Raw genomic sequence first — 22,154 nt, 5'->3', positions numbered from 1 at the left:
CCTGCAGCTCCCCCACCTCCGCAGTCCAGCAACGCCTTGCGGGAGACGTGCTAGCGCGGCGGCCGCAGTAAGTGACAGCCCGGGGCGGGGGGAGGTGGGGGGGGTGGGGGGTGCGGAGAGCATCGCCTGTGTTTTATTTTATTTTATTTTTTATTTTTTGTTAATGATTATGATTTCGTACCTCTCGGTGCCCCGCCGCCAGCACGCTCTCTACCTGCCGGTCCCCCTCCCCCCAACACACGCACGCATGCTGGGTGGGGGCTTTGCCGCAGAGCGATTTCCTAGCTGCTCCCCCCGCTTGCTTGTGGGGCAATCCCTCAGGAGGGGGGGTCCTGCGGGTCGCCCCCTCCCCGTCCCTCTCCCTCCATCTCTCGCTGTTCGTATGGGGGAAGCGCCCGAGGGGCGGGGGGTTCCCCGCTGCAGCCGTCGCTGTGCCCCCGCGGGTGCCGGTTGGCAGCGGGGGGGAGTGCGGGGTGCCCCGATCCTTGCCGTGCCCACCCAGCACCGCGCCCGGAGCTTTCCCCTACCCCAGGACAGCCTCTGCCCCATCCTCTCCCAGCTCTGCCCTACGGGGAGGGGGGACCGCCACTGCCCTCCCCCCCCCCCCCCCCCCCCCGGCCTTTGGGAGGGGGCAGCCTCAGCCCGGAGCGGTGGGAACCCCCTTATGGCCTCCCTCCTCCATCCCTTGGTTTGGGGCCCTTCTCCCAGGCCCCAAATTCTGGGCCGTGCTCTTTGTCTGCATTGTAGGGAGGGAGAGACTGAGGATAATTGGAGTTGTTCTCAGGATCCCTTCCCCCTCAGCCCTAGCTGCAGAGCTGTACATCCCTCCTCCACCCTCCCTGTTCTCTTCTTGTTCAGCATCCCGAGGCTCCCGCTGCCAGGGGAGGGGGAGAAGTTGGAGGATGGAGTTTTGTGGGGAGATGCATGGAGTGGCTTTGAGCTTCCAGCCTGACCTAAATGTTGGCGTTGTGCTTCGTGCTCTTACTTTCTTCCACCATACAGATTTGGGGCAGACTTATTTTTCCTTCCCAATGAAAGCAAACTGCACATTCTCAAGCTTTTTTCTATGAAAAATCTGGGTGTCTTCTTCCCCTCCCCACCCCCTTCTTTTTCTGGTGCAAATTCTGCCCAGCTGATGTGGGGGTGGGGAAGCTGGAAGGGATGTTCCATGGCTGCAGATGATCTGAGGTGAAGCCTAAAAGTCTGATGGAAGGGGAATATGTGCCAAGGGAGACACGGAGGGGCTGTAAGGGGCCAGGGCTTAATTTTGGAGAGATCCCAGCTGTGATAGGTTAACCCACTGCTTGCTTTCCGTGTGTGCTGTGTTGCAGGTGATTGGCATGCGATTGTTCAGGAGTTTCACAGGTGGGGTCTCATCAAGGAGTGCTGGTTGTATTTCTGCTGTGTGTTGGTGTGTAATCTGGTCTTTGTAACGCTGCAACATTCCACCCCCAGCGAGAACCCATGACCTGTATGTCCTCATTTCACACTGGGAAGGATTAAATTAGTAGGAGCGAGGGTGTTCTATGAGCCTGATTGCCCCCTCCTACTTGTATCTTTAGCAGCAAAAAGGGAGGAAGCGTTCCATCAATTGTTTTCTTGCTGTTGCTGGCTGACAGTCCGTTTCAGTACTGCTTTGGAGGGAGGGAGACCGCCGGTATTCTTGCGTAGGACTGCTTATTTATCCGTGCCACATGACGGATGCTCGTCTGAAAAGAGATCGAGATCCAGGAGGGGCGATGTGCAGGACGGCGCCCGCCGGGGTCCGCTGCCCGTCCCGTCGTGGTGCTGGACGGACAGCTCCCGGCGATGGGCTCGGCTGCGGGCGCGGCTCCCGGCCCGGCGTCCGGCGCGGCGGGGCAGAGCCGGGGGAACGACCGCTGGCTGTCGCGGCCGTACTTATGTAAAGTTCCTGAGGCTGCTAAGGGTGTGTAAACGTCCTCCGGTAGGAAGTGACACGAGAGCGGTGAATGGCATGGAGCTGTGGCAGGGGAAGGTCCGGATGGGTGTCAGAGAAGGTTCTTTGCCAGAGGGTGGTGGGCACGGCCCCACACTGCCAGAGGTCAGGGAGAGTTTGGACTGCGCCCTCAAACATCGGGCTTAGATTTTTGAGTGGTCCTGCACGGAGCCAGGAGTTAGACTTGGTGATCCCTGTGGGTCCAACTTGGGACGTTCTGTGGTTCTATGATGATGTATTTTGGAGTAATAGGCAAGTTGCTATAGGAGCACTCATAGGAGCACTTTGTAAAGGCAGTTATCCATACAAGCAAAACGTGAGGCCTGTCAGAGCTCAGCTAGGTGTGGTTTCCACCAGCTGTGTGTTTAGATAGTCCACAAACTTAGCTTGTGTGATGTTTACATAAAATGATTGGCAATGAAGGGCTACTTGATCCTTTCTTCCATTACAACGCTTCTACAGTGTCATTCATGCTGAGTGGTAGGGCCTGCATCTGTTACAAATAATTTAACTGGTTATATAAGCTCATATGTACAGCTTATATCCAGATCACGGTACAGATAATGTAACTTGCTCCAGTGAGCAATACTAATTATGTGACTATTTTGTGAACAGAGTTGTAACACTAGTTATACACTAAACAAAAGAAGGAAGAGTGATTGCGTGTCACAAGAAATTGAGCATGAGCGTGTTTTCTTATATGCAGTTAAAAGGAGATGAAATAAAATAGAAACAACATCAGTATTGAATGAAAGTGAAGTAGCTCAACTATCTGAAATATGGTGTCCCCTTTCCTCTTTTGGTTGTTATGTTAATATTCACTTGTGGGTTTGTTTGATTGGTTTGGTTAGCATGCATTTGCATTAAAATGAACAGATATGGCCTGATATCTTTGTTGATTCTGAGTATTTTTCAATGACTCGAGAAGCAGTTGGCTTCAGCAGCCATATGTGACTCCTGGGGCATGCAGTGTTCATGTGGTCACAGGATTTCCATTCACTATTGATCGCCTTCCAACTGAAGCGGCTGCAGCTGTCATTGAAATAAACAAATGCACAGAGATCGATAATTCATCGTTGCGCTTGGAGAAATGGTTTGGATTAAAGATGATGAGGTAAAATAACAGAACAGAAGCTTCAGCATTGAGAACAAGCATGGGAAAAATAATTTCAGAAACCACAGAGAGGAAATTGCATGGCGTGGCTCATGTTGCTGGTAGAGAGCTCGTCCTCGTTTGGTGACTGGTTTGCATCCCATGTGGTTCAGTGACTAAATGATCTGCTTCATCGCTTGCTTGGACTGTGCTGGTGATCTCGGTCCAGCTGATCATAGAAAGATGAATGTGCTGCAGAAAAAAAAAAGTGTTAGGTTGTCTCTGATGGCAGTTGCACCAAAGAATGGTCAGAAAATCCATTCCTTGGGCTCTCCGCTTACGCCCCGTTGTTCTCGTTCAGTGCAGAGTGGACAGTCGCAGCTTTAGTGATTTAAGTGCAGCCTGTGTGATGCATGGGCCCTTCAGCGTGACAGAAATTCACCTGGATGGGAAAGGCTGTCGAGCCGTAAGGCTGAGCAGCACATGCGCTGTGCCGATGACGTGCTGGCCGTAGCAGGAGGTGAACTTTGTGTTGTTTTCCTAGCGGGATGGCCGTGTTGTCAGAGCCAGGAACAGCTGATGGCTGTAGCAAGTGATAATAAGGAAAGGTGAAGACATGAGGAACTGCCAGGCCTGCATGGGTTGTATTCCAGAACACCGTGGAAATTTTGTGATCTATGTTGTGTAAGGGCGGAGGACTGGATGAGGGTTTGTTTATTCTCCTTCCTCCCGTGTTTGCACTGTTTTTAATTGTGCTCTTCGAGCTCTCCGCAGCTCTAAGTGGATTCCTCCAAAATTGTTGTAAAAAAACAAGTTGCCTTTCTGCCTTTCTGTTTTATGGGTCACTTATAGGCTGGAAGGATTGTGAGAGGAATCAGATTTTGCTCTTCTGAGCAGCTGAGTCTTCACAATTACACCATGGCTATTTTGAACGATTCTCTCTTCAGATGTTGGGCTTTGGAAAGGGGAAGCCAAAAATGCTGTGTGTGAGCTGGCGTAGCTTGCCCTGATCCCCGGATTCCTCAGTGAGGTTGGTGATAAATGCAAGTCAGCTTTGAGTAACGTCTAACAGAGGGAACTGGTTCTGCTATTTTTAGTTCTTGTAACTCACTAGGAGACAGTAAAGGAGTCATAACCCTCCTGATAGGCACCGAAAAGCCCGCAGTACTCGATCTGTTTTTTCAGTAGTGCTTCTGTAAATGCTAGGACCAGCATTTCTTCAGACATTTTTTTCTGTAGCGTTTGGTGCTGCACTCCTCTCCCCTCCCTGTGTTTCCGTTCCTTTTTGACCTTTAGATGTGTGCATTCAGCTTCGGTTCAGCCGCTGTTCCAAGAGCATCACCTCTCTCCTGCTCTGTCTGGAGTCCTCCTTGAGCACGGCTTGGAATCGAGCACATGGGAAACCCCTGCAACGTTCAACATAGGGTGGGGAGAGCCACCGGCAGCACGGCGATAAATGCAGCTCGATAGTGAAAGCATTCCTTTCTTCCTTCCACCTTACAGCATCAAGCATCACATGATGCCTTTCCAAGGGAGAGGCTTCCTCCCGCATCGCAGCCGGTTGTGCTGCCTTTCATTGATAAAATTGGCCTGCTCCAGGCTCTCGGAATCCACTGCAGATGGAAGAGATCTGCGAGTCCCTTGGAAGGCTGTTTGCAGCCACGCGTTTTTCTCGTGCATCCATGGTTTGGTTTGGGGCTTTTTAGGCCCTCGTGCAGAAGAATTTCAGAGGGCTTTGCATCAGCACGGTGCTTTCCTTCCTGCCCCAGCACTGCGTGTTCAGTTCCAATCCACGTGCGTCTATGTGGGTTACATAAAACCTCCTGTGGAAGGACTTGCTCTCTGGGGGGATGGAAGTCGGACTGCAAATGACTGAATCTTGCAAATTAATAAGTGAAGAAATGTATTAAAGCGAAGATACTGCCTCAAAAGTGTTTTTTTAATTTCTTTTGACAATTAGCTTGAATAATTTATTAGAGTATTTCATAATGTACCAGTAAACGGACTGCTGGGAACATTTATAAGAAATAATTGTCTTCTTGGTAATTGGGCACCACAGTGCGGCGTTTTCTTTGCTGGTGTAAAATCTTTGGTCTGTGAAGCACGTGCTGTTCTGAGCACTGAGCTCCAGGCGCACGGGGCGAATTTTGGGGTGCGTGATGATGTGATTCCGTTCCCAAAGCAGCCACCCAGCGCTCAGTGCAGCACTCATCTGTGTGTCACAGCTTCCCATGGGTTGGGTGTTCCAAGTGCTTCTCCTGTTGGACGTTGAAGAATCGATGGGAAGAATGTGTTTTGCCAAAACAAACTCTGCTGAGCTGGTGGCACGGCTGTGTAGTTTGAGTATATGATGGTGAGCGTGGAAAATGTGGTGGGAATGCGTAGCTAGAGGCATTTCAATGTATTGATCTGTGTGATTTTTGTAACAACATCGAGTCCCTGAAGGATCCTGGCGGTTCTGTCGCTGTGCGCTGAGTAAAGATGAGGGTCAGATGTTGGCTGTGGGAGCTGCAGAGCCTGACTCGTCGTTGTGAGGCTATAAAACACGATGCCATCAACTCCGAAAATGGGTCTTTGGGTCTGGTTTAAGGAACTGAACGAGCGTTTCATTCCCGTCCTTTCAGTTTACATCCCAGTTTCGTCCGTTCTCTTAGCATGGGCTGATTTCCTGGGGAAACAAATGAAATCGGGGTAGGCAGAACTTCCCAAGGAATGGGAATGCTGAATTGCTGGCGTGTAGCGATATCCAGGAACAAATCCCAACGACAAAGCCACAAAGGCAAGCAGAGCAGAAGAGACTGCAGCCAGGCAGAAGGAGCACAAATAGCACAAAGCGAACCTGTAGCCGAGTTTATCCAAAGAACATCGGAGCGTCTCGTGATTTATTAATGGGCAGAACGCCTTCCGAGGACAGGAAGGATTTGCAGCAGTGCCCCAGGGGTGGGGAGAGTTGTGATGTTTTTGGCCAAGATGCGAAGCAACGTCGGGTCTGAGAGACTTTGGGGTTTGCCTTACGGGAAGGAGAGTTTTCCATGTCAAATACTGAGGGACTCGAGGAGTGAGAGACCTTTACTGTCATTCTCATCCTATAGGAGGAGTCTGCTTTGGTATACCAGGTTTTTTTGTTGTTGTTTTTAACTTCAAATGATCACTTATCGTATTATCATATTATTTGCTTGCTTCCATTCACTGGTTGTGTCATTGCACATACAGATCAGGCATTCATTTGTGCCTTTTTTTTTTTTCTCCCCAATTTTTTATGCTCCTGTGTCCCTGAGCTACTTTGGTTTCTAAATTCAGGCCTTGCATATTTATCTGTGCCATTCAATTAGACCACATCCCCAATGCTGCTGTATAGTTTCACAGTATGTGGGAAATTTGGTAATTAAATGCATGCAAATGCTGCGAGAATAGAATAAATTAATTTTTTTCCTTAATATCAGTGGGGCGTTTTGTGATGCTTAACACAACCAAGATGCTGGCATTTCTTCCTTCTTCTTGCCTTGCTTTTATTGCATTTACTCCACAAATGTCTGGTCAAATTTAAACGAGAAGAATCCCAGCCCCAGCTGCACTGTGTGTTTCCATGAGGAGTAAGATCTGCACTTCACTTTTTTGGATCTACAAATAAGCTCCGGTTGGAAATGCTGCTTGTTGAAATTCTGCTCACGTGGGGCAGCTTTAGGTTGGCATGCAGCGTACGAAAAATGTGCCAATGCCATTGTCATGGCTGGAGTGAAGCCGTTGCAAGGAATAACCTGCAGTCACACCTTTGCAGTGGTGGTTCCAGTTATTGGGGAAACCCCAGGTGCTTTATTAGAGGTTGGGTGGGATCTCCAGGTGTTTTAACAGAGAGAACTTTAACATTTCAGAGCTGTGTTGATTTGTGAAGTCTGTTGAGGTTCCCAGCAAGCTGTGAGTCTCGGTTTTGGGGTACGTGTGCCCATTGCTGAAGCTGGGCAATGTGTCCCAGCCCATCCACAGGGACGGGAGCATGGCTCCATGTTAGCGCTCTCTGCATTCCCCCTTTAATTCAGAATGTTCTTTCAAACCAAGGCATGAAGAGGCCACTGGTGGCCAACTTTGTGCAGAAATAGCTGAATTTTAATGGTTCCGTTCTATAGTGCAGTTTTCGTGGAATTTGAAAGTCGTTTTTCTACCAGAGGTGCGGGAGCTTTGATGCATGTTTTGATGCAGTGTGTTAGAATAAAAGGCCGTGTTACTGGTGGTCTTTTCTCCTTTGTTAGGGGCCCTAATCCCACGCAGTGTTTGGGCTCTTTCTGTGCCATGTGCTGGTGTTTTGTTGCTGCTCTACAGCCCTCAGCTGCTTTGCATGTGGGTTCCTCCCCGAAGGCAGCAGCCCGGTGTTCCTGCAGCACTGCAGTGTGTTGCATCAGTGCAGGCTCTCAGTGATTCCTCAGCTCTCTTGGCCTCTTCCTGTTGTGTGAAGAGCCCGAAGTGGGAGCACCGTCAGAATTGCAATGTGTTCTCCTTGCTGGGTCTCCAGCAAAAGCTTGGCAAAAGGTGCAGAGCTGCAGAGGGTTTGTAGGTGGGCTGGATTCAGCCCAGCAGCTTTTCTCTCGCAGGAGGAGAAAGCAAGGTGCTCTCAGTAGGGACACTGTGAAGCCCTGTGCAATGTCCGTGCTGTTTTACAGGCTGGAAGCTCTGTGAGCCCATCCTCAGCTGCTGCCTTCCCTTCTCCTTGTGCTCTGTGCCATGGAGAAGAGCTCACTTGTGTTGCATCTGAAAGAGGACTCTGTATTTAACCCACGTAGTATGGAAGCTTAGTTTTCAGCAATTAATATTGTACTTGGTGAAAGCCTTTAAGTTAATTTCATTCTTAGGCCTGAAATTCACAGAAAACCTGAAAAGTTGTATGCAAATAGCTATGTAAAATAGATTTTCTGTTTTATGAATATTAATTCAATACGAGTGCTGCCCAAGGTCCTGAAGCTGCATAACGAGAGCTCCCCGGCTCATCAACCCCAATAACTTCAGGAAGGAAATCTTCCAGAAAACCTCTCCTAGTCTGTGATAACGTGGGATGGGGCAGGAAGGGCCATTTTAGTCAAAGCCCTGGAGTTGTAGTTCTGGTTGAAAGAGCCTCAGTTCTGTGCCTCTTGGCTGCCGGGCTCTCAGAGAAGCCTGACCCCAAGCGGTTCCTCTGGGTGTGCTGGGAGGAGTGCTTTGCTGAAGGCCTTGTTAGCAGGAAGGTGGTAACGCCTGGCCCCTTCCAACGTGATGGAGCACCTCATGCTGACCCTGGAACAGAGCCGAGTTGGATTTTGTGTCTAATAATCTGTTTGCTAGAGAGCATTGGCTAGTAATGAGTAGAGAGCAATGGCCCCAGCCCTGAGAGCTCCCTGTAGGTTGCGTGGGGATGGAAACCCAGTGGTGCTTGCTGAGCACCTGCAGACTTTTGGGTCCTTGCTGTTTGTCGTCCTGTTTTTGCCACTGCTGACTGTTCTGCCTGTGCTCTTTGTCCCATGCAGAGCTGACCTGTCCGGGCTGCAACATCACTAAAGAAGCTGCTGCAGGATGAAAAGATGGCAGCACGGCTGCTCGCACCACCAGGCCCTGATAGTTTTAAACCTTTCACTCCGGAGTCTCTGGCTAACATTGAGAAACGCATTGCAGAAGAAAAAAAGAAGAAGCGTCCAAAGCAAGACAGCAGCCATCGCGACGACGATGAAGACAGCAAACCAAAACCAAACAGTGACCTTGAGGCGGGGAAGAATTTGCCTTTCATCTATGGGGACATCCCTAAAGGCCTGGTTGCTGTACCACTGGAGGACTTTGACCCTTATTATATGACCCAGAAAGTGAGTCTGCAAGAAAGAAGTCTCTAAACCGCCTTTCTCGTAGGAGGTTGCAGGTTTGGGTATGGTTTAAAGAGAAGACAAAGAATGGAGTCTTTGGATGGGGCTTTTTTGTTATTGTTATCTGTCCTTTTCTTTTCTTGAATGTTAACAGTATTTCTCTTGTGCTTCATGCACCTTTGGAGCACTGACTGCATCCAGCTAAGATAGAGATGATCAGTCTGTAAGCACCTGCTTGGATAGAAACAGCAGAACAAGGTCTGGAAACTAAAAATAGACAAAGTTGTGCTAATGTGCCAGTTTTAACCATGAGGGCAATGAGAAGAATTATAACTGAGGGGGAATGGTAAACGTTTCAAGTGCAGAAATCGTTTTGAAGTTGGTCATAACGAAACAGTGGTATAACAAATTGTGACCAAAAAAGGAAAAAAAAAAAAAAAAAGTGAGATAACTTGTTTAAATTGCTTTCATTCTCAGAATTTTTTTTATTTTTTTAATTGTGGAATTAAGGTGATATGGCAGGAGACATTTGATGGTGCTGAAATTAAGAGGTGAAGTGGTGTCATTGAGGGAAGTGGTGAGTAAGCAAACGCTGCTGGAAACGGAGGGGGGAATTTCCTGGTGAAGGAAGAGTAAAGGTTGGGCGACTTAAAACTGAGCTTCTTCTCTGCTCTTTAATTGCATTGCTTTCTTTGATAGAGATTTACTTTGAATAAGCTGGGATAATACAGAGAAAGAAAGACGGCGTGCAGGACAGCTGTATGTGAGACAGCTTTGTGGTCGTGCAAAACTTGGATAATGTGGCTGTCATAAAATCAGTAAGCTGGCCAGGGTAGCAAAATATGTCATGACTTTGTGTTGGAGCAGTCACTTCTTGACACACTCGAAGGTGATCCTGCGGCTCACAGGGCAACGATTGCATGAAGTCGACTGAATTTGGCCGCTGAAGTTTAGAATAATTAATTCTCCTCTAGGTTTGCACTCCAGTGCTCATTTGTTTTGTTAGCGGTGCTAAAAGAACAGGCACCAAAGTAGGATGGTGTGTGTAAGTGGAAAATGAATTATATTGGTGTTGAGATGGATGTTTGAGTTGAGGAGATGTATTGACAACGGGTGCTGTTGGTGCGAAGGAAGCTTATGCTATCCCTCAGAAATATTTTCTCTTTATTAAGCAAATATTTTCTCATTATTAAACAAATCTGTTGTTGCCTGGCTCTGGTGTGGGCAGGCTGTGAAACACTCGGTTCCCAGGATCCCCGGCTGTGGCTGGCCACTTGCACCCCGCCACGTTGGGAACTGGGAAATGTCACTGCGAATCCAACAAGGAATGGTTTGTAGGTGTGTGTTGGAGGATCAGGCAGTGTTCCTTCTAGCTAGGAACAGAAAGCATTGCTCAGTGGGCAGTAAGCAGCACCTGGAGCACTGGGCAAAGGCTTGGTTGTCTTTGGTTCCACCAGAAATAGGCGATGGGTTGAGCACCGTTGGCCCGCGTGCTTTCTTGGTCGTCAGATTTGCCTCCAAACGCAGCGCTCTTGATAAATCTCCCAGTTTTAGGAAAACTGAGGCACATCCCCAATTCCAGAGGCATCTGCCGTGCCTCCAGAAGAGCCGTGCCTTTCTGCATAGAGATGCTCACCAGGTTTCTGCTCGCCGCGGAGCCGCTGCAGATGGAGGGAAGGTTCTGGAGGATGGAGCAACCCACCTCCTCCTTGCTGCTCTGTAAAAAAGAGCCTCGCTCGCCCCGCAAACACCAGATTAACATTTTGCTGGCTTTCTTGCTTTTGCATCCGCTTCAGGATGGCAAGAACTTAGGTACGTGTTCCTTCTTTGCTGCTTCAAATAGTCAGTGACTTCCCACAAGGAATTTTTTAGGGCCATTAAAAAAGGCCCTTCTCTGAATCATCAGGAATTGTGAATCTGCCTGAATCATGGGAAGTTTTCCAAGAGATTTTTTTTTTTTTCTCCTCCTCTCTAGCATTTGCCAGAAAGTTTGCATCATAGGTCTTTTCTTTTAAAGCAAGATGTACAGCATGCATAGGAACAAGTCAGCTGTTTGCTTTTCCTTGCAGTAGGACACGGTGATCTTGGTTTAGCTAAAGAAACCGAAGCTGCATTTTAGCTGGCAAGCTGAACTTCCCAGTGTTTTTGTCTGAGCTGCTTTGTTTTCCTCTGCTCAGTTTCTTTTCTTTGCATAGTGGGAGCAATGACTCCTGGAAGGATCAGAAAAATCCATTTGCTCACAGGTACCCATTTATGGAGCTAAAGTAGCTCCTTTTTGTCTTCCTGTAACTACCAGAGAGAAATTCTTCCGTGGGCCCTTGTTTTGCCAAATAATGATCACCTTCCAATTCCTGGTGTGAAGCACATGGCAGAAGCATGACTTGCCCATGAAAAATTTCAGTTAAAAAGTAAAAACTCACATGAACTTCCTTGTTTAAATGTACAAACGACATTCAGAGAACACACCAATGTGAGCATCCATGGCAGTGAAAGCAAACCAGCTGATTGCCATGAAGAGCCGAGATGGAATTTGTGCATTTTCCTATTGCCAGCTCAGTTCAAACGCTTCTGCCCTAGCAAGTCTTGGGGTTTGGATGCCCTTGGATGGAAGATATTTGTAAAAGAATCTGTGATCTCCCGCAGTGGGAAGAAGAAATTGTCACTTAATTGCATCGTCTTTCTTGTGCTCTTGAGCCACGGGGCAGAATGGGGAGAAATGGGAGATTCCCCAGTTCAGTGTGTATCACAGAGCTGAACATTCTTCAGTGCTTGCTTGTGCAAGAGTTAAGGTCGCCGTCCTCTTATTTCTGCGAACTTATTTCTCATTTTCCATATTTTCCCTTTTTTTTTTAGGCCTCTCTTTCTTTCTCTTCAGTTTAAAGGTTGGCTGTCGTTCCTTCTAAACAATTTCCTGCCTCTTCCTTTCCACGGAATGTGGCTTTGGCCAGACTGTGGCCTCTCTCCTTCAGTAACTTCCATCCATTTTGCTTGGTGAATCTCTTTCCTGCTTGCTGCAGAGCAAGGTGAAGGGTTCAGATGCTTCGGCGGTTGTTCAATTTAGGAGGCAGTAGAAGGTCCTACATATTCTGCAAGCGATTGAGTTGGCTTCAGTGGAAAAATCAACCTTGGGTTTGTAGAAAACTGTTTTCCCACTAGAGTGGGATTGCCAGAGGTCACCTATATCTTGCAGATGGACACCTGAGGATCCTGCTCGCAGGTACGTGCCAATGGAGTGACTTGCAACTTCATCAAGTCACATGCATCGTTTGGAAACAGGCCCTCCAGCCCAGAATGTCACCTTGAGGGTGTGGAACTGGGAAAATGACAGGGATGAGAGCAGGCAGCGTGGGAGAGGCATTTGTGTAGCGTGTGCTTCAAGAGCCTCCACTTAGGACTTCTCTATGGCCCCATGAAGGGATGCCGTTACTGAGCTTCGTGAGCATCTCAAGGAAGGAACAGAAGGAAGAAGTGAAAGGTTGGGGCCACCTCAAAAATCAGGCTTTTGATTTCATTTCCAAGAGCCTTTTCCAGGACTTGGTGCCTAGCGGTGTTTTTTCTCCGCTCCATCTCTCCAGTAGGCTTAAAAGGAGCAGGAATGGGAGGTGAGAGAATCTCAGCTGCGATGGGTGGAAGGCAGCAGCATCCCTTCTGCTTCTGAGGTGGAATGAGTTTTGTTACGTAGACAGACTGTAGTGCTCTTAAATTTCAATATCTCTAGATGTTGCATGTTGAGCGCTGCTCGTTTTCTTAAATGCATCTTTTTTGGAAATGTTTTATTTGATAAATGTCAATAAGATGTGATGTATTTTTCCTATACTGGGCTGCAAACAAGAGGTTAAAATGAGCGGAATGTGGCAGACAATTCTTTTCCCCTACTCTACAAATAATTTTTCGTCGTTTTCGTAGGGATGGAAGAATGTTTTCTGTATCAGAAAGTACAACTTGATGAGCCAAAAGCAGACTTAAATATGAATATAAAATATTATTCAATTCTGTGTGCATATATACGTATATATAAAATATTCTTCCAACATTCAGGGTGCTGGAGTTCCCTGTAAATCCATCTTGGAAATAGCTGTGTTAGAGGGACTTGCTCAGATTGCTTTCAGAACGTCTCTGCTCTCTTCTGCTTCGCGTTGGGAGGAAGGCAGTCGTCATGTTACCACTGCAGGAATGTGGTTCCATATGTTCATGTGCTGTTCATAAAGCTGTTTCCTTCTTCAGCCTTCTGCCCACTCCTCCTCACTGTTCAGCCATTACAGAAGTGCTTAATGTAAAACCAGCATGAAGCAGGATTAGTCTAAATCTTTGTATATCTGGAGTTCTTTTTGCCATCGCTCGATCCCTTCCATCATACTCTTCAGCATAGCTTCTTTCAGGCACTATTTTGCAAATAATTTCAGAGACAACTTGACTTTTGTGATATTACTTCTTCTATACAAGAAACGTTTTAATCTTTTTAGAACCAGTGTGAAAACCAATGTGTCCAACCAGTTGGACATCCAACAATTGCATTTATAACCATTGTGTCCCACCAGTTGGACGTCCAACCAATGGGATTTCCAGCCCATGTTAAGAAAGCTGAATTGGGCAGAATCTTTTTACAACTCTTTAACATCAAGCAGAGACGTTTGGAAGTTCAGCCAGGCTTTGTCTCTTAAAAGAAGGCTTCAAAATGCCTTTTTCCAGGCATCGCCTTTCTCTTGAGTTTTATGCTTTGCCTCAGCAGATCTTAAAAGAGCTTAAGGATGTTCTTGGACCCAAACCAGAGAACGTTTTAAGAGCGTGCAGCCATTTTGAAATTGACTTTTAATATGTCAGCAGCATACAGAAGAACGAAGACAAGATTTTAAATTGCCAAATGCGTTTTGGCTTTTGTGCCCATCGTTCTATTTAGAAGGCCAAGTGGAGATTTACCCAGGATTTTATAGGATACACCTGGGAGATCTTGGAAGCACCGGAATCGATGAGCAGACTGGAATGCACCAGGCTACTGAAAGGCCCAGTTTTGGTGAGCTCTCTAAGCAATAAGTCCAATGAGCAGCGTAAAGAGAGAAAATTGGCCAGGGCATGGAAGAGAAAACACAGAATGGCCTCATGGAAGGTCATGCAACAGGAGAGGGACCAAGCTGGCAAACAGAATGTGGAGTTCATGTGCGGTGGGCAGTCGCTGATCCCTGGACAGCTTGTGTTACCAACAGGCTGTGCCAAATTTCTGGCTCGTTCCTCGTGAAATGGCTTTTGCAAACGTGTGTGACCCTCAGCACGGAGCTGCTTGCGTCTGCTTCCCGTTGAGCCTGGCTTGCTCTTCCAGCTCTGAGCGCTGAGTCTTGGCAGGGCTCACATCCGCGGTGCAGCATGCAACAGTCTCCAGGTGAGGAGTGGATTTGCTTTGGGCTTGCAGGTCGGAGTGCTGTTGCACACTGATCCCCCCACGTAGGATGGAGGCAGAATGGAGCTCGCCCATCTCACACAACCATTGCACGGCGACTTCCAGGATTATCTGTCTTTGCCCGCAGGATTTTCGGCACAATCGCACTGGAGATTTCATTCCTTTTAAAACCAGCAGTGTTGGGAGTTGCTGTTGTGTTAGGGCTACAAGTGGAGCTTGTGAGCGTGTGGTGGGCATCCCCTCTGAATCAGGGGATGAGAGGAGATTTAAGGTTAAGTGTTGGGTGAGCCGTGATGAGTTTGCTGTGCTGGGGAAGGAGAGAGAGCTGGGTCTTAAAACTGAGATGCCCTTGGGCACCCTGTAATCAGCAGCTTTGAAAAGCTTCTGGCCTTTTATAATATTCCTACGTGTCAGGGTAATCTGTTCATTAATTCTTCATGCTGCAATTTAAGAGCTCTCTAAAGTTGTCTCTAAAGCGCTCTTTGTTGGGAGATGCATTAGTGGTTGTGCTAACTAATACTTCTCACTTAGCATTGAACCACAGTCTGATTTTCACTTCCTTCTCAAATAAATTAACCGCTCCGTGGCCTAATTTACCCAAATGAGCTGAAACATGTTGTTTCCCTTATGAGGAGGGAGATGACAAACCTCTGAAGATCGACGCTCCTGGGGGAGCGCAACGGCTGCGTGGGCAGAGAGCCCCCATGGGTTCCCCTCTGCAGGGCATTGGGAGCCCACGTTCACTAATTTTCACTCGTGGTCACTAATTAACAGCAGTAAGAGCACGTGGCGACGACTTGGGGGCTCGTGCTCTCCTGGCAGGTAAGGTTTGATAGTGGTTGCAAGGTGTGGGAAGGAGGCACAACCCCAGCTGCTGCCCCACAAGGATGGGCTCGTGCACGGGGCTGTGGCTTGAGAGCTGCTGCTTCTGCAATGAGATTTGTGATCCTTGGGTGCCTTGGGCCTTGGTTTTTATGTATTGGATAGGGGTAGTGCTTCTGCCCTGTTGGATGGAGATATGTGCTCCTGGATGGGAGATGTTGCTTCTGCTGTCTGTAGTGCCTAGCAGAACGGGTGGCTTGGAGTGGAATCATTCATGATGTGCTGGTGGGTTTATTTCACCCTAACGGGAGCTTCTTAGAAGAGATTATTGTTTAAAAACGCAGAAAACACAGGATTTTCTTTACCATAAAAGTTGTTGGTCTTTTCTTTGTGCTGTTCATGCTTTGATTTTCATGCATTAACTCTTTCTCTCTCTCTCTTTTTCTTTCTTTCTTCCTTTCTTTCTTTCTCTCTCTGCAGACCTTTGTAGTACTAAACAGAGGGAAAACACTCTTCCGATTTAGTGCCACACCTGCCTTGTACATTTTAAGTCCTTTTAATCTGTTTAGAAGAATAGCTATTAAAATTTTGATACATTCATATCCTTTTTACTGCTGTGGTATTTTTGTCTTTATTGGTTAAAAGATCTCTTGCCTATTGTCTTATTGCTCAATTCAATCATTATTTATTAACTGCGCTTCTAGAGGAGTTGGGTTTGTTATGAATGAAGAAGCGCGGGCTTTTAGTCAAATCCAATCAAGTAAATGTTTAATTTATGCATTCCTTGCTAAATTGTGCCTTTCTGTGTCCACTCCACCATCAATACGTGGATGTTGCTCAGTTGGGCATGGTGGCCAAGGGTTGATGGTTGGACTGGATGATCCTAAGAGGACTTTTCTGACATTGATGACTCTACAAGTGGGCATTCTGGGGGGCGGGTTGGGGTTGGACTTAGAACTCTTCCAATCTAATGACTCTAGGATCCTAAGCATTGGAAGAAACAGCTGTGAGATTGTGTTCTGCATGAAGAGCAGTTGAGCTTTAACTAGCTGCTGGAATGGTTAAATAGAATTAATATTCGGAGAAGGAGCCAAAGACACTTTACGTGCAATTAGATACCAACTAATTTCCTGCTCCTTTGACAACTCTTAAACCTCCTCCTAACGGGAAAGCTCATCCAAAGTGCTCTGCTGCTGGGCTCCAAGTGCTCTGAAACATCACCTGCATGTTCTACTAGGAGAGGAGGCACAGAGCAGCATTGGATGGGATGCACTGCCGTGTTTGGTGGTTTATTTTCAGAAGGTGACAGTAAAACACATCTATGAAAGCACCTTCATTAGTTCTTTAGGGGTTTCTCCTTGCTGGATTCACGCACCTCAAGAAGAAAAGGGTTTTCCATCTCCTATAGCTTCCATCTCCTCTAGGGAGCTGAGGCTGGGAATGGCATTTTGGGTTCTGTGCTACTCGAGCCTTGTCCTCCCGTGTGGGGGAATGTATCAGCAGACTGTAGTTTTTGATGGCACTGAACACACAGAATTATTTGGGAGTACGTTTTTATGAAGGCACGTGATCTTTGCATTGCTGAGGCCTACCAGAAAGCAGAGAACAAAGAGACACAAAAGCACTATTTGTATATATTCCCCCATTCTTATCTCCCATGACTGCAGGAAGCGTCTCGGCTCTTTGTGTAGCACGCAGAGAATAGAATGGAAATGGTTGTTGGGCTGTATTGTTGTGCAGAGGTCTTTGGGAGCTGATGTGAAGAGCCACCCCAGTGTGCCTTTGATCCTTGACTTTGTTCCACAGTATTTAGCATGATCATTATGTGCACTATTTTGACCAACTGTGTATTCATGACTTTTAGTAACCCACCCGAATGGTCGAAGAATGTGGAGTAAGTAATATTTCTTCTATTTTTATACAGAATGTTGCTTTTCTTCTCTTCAGAATGCAAGCTGCCTTTCTGTCCACTTTGTTTAGACAGAAGTGTTTGTAATTCACCTGTTAGCATGCCTAGCATTACATGCCTGCAAACTTCTCAGCACAGCTCTCTTTGTTCCTTTTAACAGGTATACATTCACTGGTATTTATACATTTGAATCACTTGTGAAAATTATTGCAAGAGGTTTCTGTATAGATGGCTTTACTTTCCTACGAGACCCATGGAACTGGCTAGATTTCAGTGTGATCATGATGGCGTAAGTGGCGTTTTCAGATTATTTCAGCTATTTGTGGCATGTGGGAGGGAATGAGACCTCAGGAGGAGGGTGGGTGTGTATGAGAAAGAACAAATAGAGGGAAGTTTAAGCGAACTCCTATGTTATTATTATTTTTTTTCAATAGAAAGCCTGACACAGAGGCATAGATCTCAATTGCAACTCCATGGATGTAGCAGCAATGCTGCTGTAAGAAATTATTAAAAAAGCAACTTCCTAAAAATTGCCTTTGTTAGTACAAGATTTTACAGTAGTATCTAGATCTAGATGAGCTCACGTGCCAGAGCAGCAGCATTTCTGTTGGGTGTAGGATTAAGAGCCAAGCATCTTTACATTCTGGTCTCTACCACCCCTTCCCCTTTGGGCTTGCATGCTGGAATTGTTGCAGGTTGAGCAATTTCTGATGAAGATGCGGTGTCAGGAAAAGGAGACGCCTTTTTTTCCCTTCCTCCTCCTCTTCTCTTGTGCTGGATCAGCTTCCATTGGGCTCACAGTGAGGAGTTCACGTGGATGCCTGAACTCACAGCTGGACCTGGGGCTGTGAGCTGGCAGTTGTTGGTGGAAGATATATATATATTTTTTTCCCTTTTCTACGTTTTGAAGCATTAAGCATGTGCGTGTTCAGGCTCCTGTAGTCAGTGGAGGCCAGCGAAGACTGGAGGACCATGCAGAAGGCTCAGGAGCCCGGTTCTCAAGGGATGGGAGCAGTTGAGTTTGATCAGGGTGAAATACTTTAATTGTTTGAACTACCTGGCCTTGGTTGGGCTGCATTCCGAGCTCTGAGCCACAGCTTTTCCTGAGCTCTTTGTGCGTTGAGTTGAGTTGCAAAGAGTTGGATATCGCACACAGAAGTTGGAGAACCCGTAACTCACCGCCCTTTTGTTTTTGCTTTAAGGTGGGCAGGGATCTGCTGTGCGCAGAGTAAACCTTTGTGAGCCACGCTCCCAGTAGATGAGATTCACTGTTAATTGGTCACTTGCTTTGTTTCTTAATAAATTAACAAGTAACAGCGTGCCAGCTTTAAAAGGCCCAATGCACGGATATTAAATCTGCCAAAAGCTGACCTAACTATGGAAGAAGCCTGGCTAGGGCCCTGGTCTAATTGGGTTGCCTTGCTGTAGGAGAGTCTGGACCTGGAAACCAACGAAAATAAGATAAAATTCTTGAAATAAAATGCTCCTGCAGCAGGAGAAATCTTGAATACAGCACATTTTCATGCTTTTTGGTGCCCTCCTCCTCACCAGACAGCAAAGCAAAAAGGGATACGACCCGACTCTGTAGCCCTGCACTAAGCCTCTTACCCTCTGTGTGCCTCAGGTTTATCCCTCTGTAAAATGGGGATAATCCCACCTACCTGTGGCTCGCAGGTAAAGCCAAGCGGATTAGAATGGAGCAAGCAAAGCAGAAGGTGGTGATGCTTTGTTGAGACTCAGAGGAAAGCAAAGCAAATATCCCTGAACCCACTGAGCAGAGGCGATGTCACCAAGACTCCTGGCATATTTGGCCGTGGGGCTGCATTCCCCTTCTTCTGTAGGGTTAGCCTCACATTTTCATGTCCCATGTAGTCAAGAATGCAATTTCTATCCATGCAGCTGGCCCAAGAATTCTACATTCCCTTCTTCTGTAGGGTAGGCCTCTCATTTTCATGCCCCGTGTAGTCAATGCAATGTCCATCCATGCAGTTGGCTCAAGAATTCTCCATTCCCTTCTTCTGTAGGGTTTTCATGCCCTCTGTAGTCAAGAGTTGAATGTCCATCCATGCAGCTGGCCCAGTCTGAAGCCTTAAGCTGAATTTCCCCCTTAGAGTTCTCTCTCTCCTTTCAAACGCGGATTCTGAAGGGTTTTAAATGACGAGCTGTTTCCTACAAACAGCCAGCTGTGTTGCAGGGTGACCCCAACGGTGCCATTAACTCTGGTTTAATTCTGCAGGTATATAACAGAGTTTGTAAACCTAGGCAATGTTTCAGCTCTGCGCACTTTCAGGGTTCTGAGAGCTTTGAAAACTATTTCTGTAATTCCAGGTAAGGCGTCCTGCGGTTGGTGTTAGCTGTTGGGTACAGGGCCCCTGTGAGTGATGTATTGCTCTGTCTGTAGTGGTTGTTTTTTCTTTTTTTTTTTTTTTTTTTTTTTTTGGGTGTTTTTTTTTTTTTTTTTGGTTGGTTTTTGGTTTTTTTTTGTGTATTGTCATTGTGTTTTTTGTGTGTGACCTCCCTCATTGCAGATATGTCACAGAGTTTGTGGACCTGGGGAATGTCTCAGCATTGAGAACTTTCAGAGTTCTCCGAGCTTTGAAAACTATCTCTGTAATTCCAGGTGAGAACCGTTAAGCATTAAAGGCTGGTCTTGCTGTATCTCTTTGATATTCCCCCCTCGTCCTGCATTGCTTATTTCTCACCAGTGGCACTGGGATATCTTTGATGGGTTTGCAGTCTGTATGGATGGGATGGTTGGAAATTGAGGCTCCTGGGCCATTGGATGAGCAGCCTGCTGTTCCATACGTCTCCGTCCCTGTGTACACGTGTGGCTCTCCAATCTCTGAAATGAAAGCCAGACTGAAAGTAGAGTCCAGAATGAGTCAAGGATGAGTTTGGAATGAGTTGCTTCTCTCTCCTACTCTGGGCTGCCCTGTGGCCCAAACTGCTGTGTGAGCTTTCATGAAGCCCCAGGTCCTAATTCCCAACGTTGCCCATTTTGCACGGCAGGGCTGTCCCTTACAGGGATGCTTCTGGACTCTGGGTGACAAAGAATGAGGGCTGCCCTTGATTGCAGGTGACCATGGAGCATCAGGGACTGAGAGTATGATCAGAAGTGAGAACCTCTCCCATCTCTGTACAGAAAGCACTTGGGACACGTGCAGAACCTGGTGCAGGTGGTTCCTCAGGAGCATCCCTCATTTTGAGGTCAAGCTTAAGACTCGATTCATTGAAGCAGCTGTGATTTTTTTCCAGCTTTTGGGTGCCTGACCCGTCTCACCTCAGGAACCACTTGATACGTTTTGCTGTTCTGTTTCTTCACGTTGTTCTCCCGATGCATTAACTGGCAACGGATGTTTTCCTTACTCAGGGTACGCTCTCATATACATTTACCAGAAATTGAGCAATGGATTTGTAGGTGCCCGTCACTTTGTCCCCATTCCAGACTGCTAAACCCATCAGATGTACGTGGCTGTTGTGCATGATGGTCTCAAGTGGCACCCGCTTTCCTTGCACTGAATGGGAGAATGCCAGAATAATGTTCTTCCCTCCCTTAATGTCTGGCAGTGCACACACAGAGAGCAAAAGGTATTTTGGTAATTGCTGTTAGCAGTGCACTGGGCAGACCTGGAGTGCAGCTGCAGTTCTATCAGCTGCCACAGGTATTGACTGCATTGCTTGAAGAGAAGGAGCATTGCTGGAATAAATTTCGTCCATATTTTGCTTTTGTAATCGTAGAAAAATGGAGGTGATGCAGCTTTAATGAGCTGGTTGCTATTTGTGCAGGAGCATGCCTTGCCTTTCTATGGAAAGGAGTAGAACAATTTTGTATCATTCCTTCCACGCTGCTCAAAACCAATGGAATTCTCCCATTATTTCAAATGGCAGCAAAGGATGAAGGGATCCAAGCTCTCAGTTCAGTGCAGCCACACTTTTCCTGCACCCAGCTGAGGGACTCCTGGCTGAGCATTGGGTGCTCTGCATTTATCCACGGCCAGGACTCACTGTTGGCCAAACTTGGGTTGGTTGTGTGGATTAGGCTCTGGGATAGAGTTGCCCCAGTTGTGGTTCTGCAGCATGGACCCAATGCACAAACCTTGCTCCTATTTTGGTTTTGTGACTGGCAATATATGAGGAATGTGAAGCATTTGTGTAATTAACCTTTCTGGTTACTTAATATGAAATTAGGTTTCTCAAGTCCGAGAGCAGAGTTGAATGTATTCGACATAAAGGGGTTCCCTTTCTGCTTCACTCCGTAAAGGAAAGGATTTTTAACGTTGTGCCTAATGAGGAGGTGATGTTATTGTCATGAGAAGTGCTAGTAGTCTTCCATCAATAATTGCAATCATCCTCGTGGTGTTTTATGGACAAGATAAAAGTGGGGAACCCCACCAGGACATGAATGGCACTGGATAAAAGCAGGTGGAGGCTCTGTGTGGAAATACAGAAAAGTCAAAATGCTGCATTGATGTTACGGCTCCTGAGACCACATCAACCCATGGTGGTTTATTATTGGCACTTGGGTTATTGCTGATTTATCTTTCCAGTGCCATCAGCTGTCAGCCTGACACATCCCAGATGAAATCACCCCCAAAATGAGGCTCGAGGCCACAGTGAGAGAGCACCATGCAAAACAGAAACACAACTGCTGGGGAGGTGGCTGCATGTGCAGGGCAGAGCAGCGGGGCGACGGGATGAGCATGCAAACAATGTCATGATGGGCATCTGCCTGCCAGAACCAACAGCAAACAGCCTGCTTGGTGTTTGGGTCGGGCTTTGGCATCGACTTAAAAGTTCTGAAGGAAACAAAAGACACTGTTAAAAAATGATCCCTCCATAAAAGATCCCTTTTTGCTTACTTTAGACTCTTTCTGTTCCCGATGTGGATCCAAACCTCTGTTGGTGTAGGGAGGTTTCTTGTGCAAGGTTTATTGCAGGATGCTCAGTGTGGCCTCAGACAGAGACCTTAACCCAGCCCTGTACTAATGGGTCTGCTTTTCTTTTTTTACCCATCTTTTTCCTATTTTACCCTACGCTCTCTACACTCTACTCTTATATCTGAGCTGGGTCCTTATGCAGCCCACTGATTACCCGGATATTTTGGCTCCTTCACCAAAACTAAGTCTTGAAACAAGACTGAAATGATTTCTTGAACTTGAAAG

At 46.9% G+C, this 22,154-nt stretch overlaps 1 protein-coding gene across 1 annotated transcript in view; it reads left to right on the top strand.

Annotated features, from left to right (window-relative positions):
• Nucleotides 1-7: 7 nt before the first annotated feature.
• The window catches only part of SCN8A (sodium voltage-gated channel alpha subunit 8), a 48,546-nt gene continuing 26,399 nt past the window's right edge, over nt 8-22,154 (top strand). The window contains exons 1-6 of the mRNA XM_042835432.1: nt 8-67; nt 8,543-8,872; nt 15,564-15,682; nt 16,888-16,977; nt 17,153-17,281; nt 19,521-19,612. Of these exons, the coding sequence (XP_042691366.1) occupies nt 8,597-8,872; nt 15,564-15,682; nt 16,888-16,977; nt 17,153-17,281; nt 19,521-19,612 (706 nt within the window). The 5' untranslated portion in view covers nt 8-67; nt 8,543-8,596. The remainder of the gene's footprint in view (nt 68-8,542; nt 8,873-15,563; nt 15,683-16,887; nt 16,978-17,152; nt 17,282-19,520; nt 19,613-22,154) is intronic.

Source organism: Centrocercus urophasianus, unplaced genomic scaffold, assembly GCF_019232065.1.
Source record: "Centrocercus urophasianus isolate 14NV4802_14NV808 unplaced genomic scaffold, USGS_Curo_1.0 seq_520, whole genome shotgun sequence".
In the NCBI taxonomy this organism is placed as follows: Eukaryota; Metazoa; Chordata; class Aves; order Galliformes; family Phasianidae; genus Centrocercus; species Centrocercus urophasianus.
This window is presented reverse-complemented; position numbering and strand designations above follow the sequence as displayed.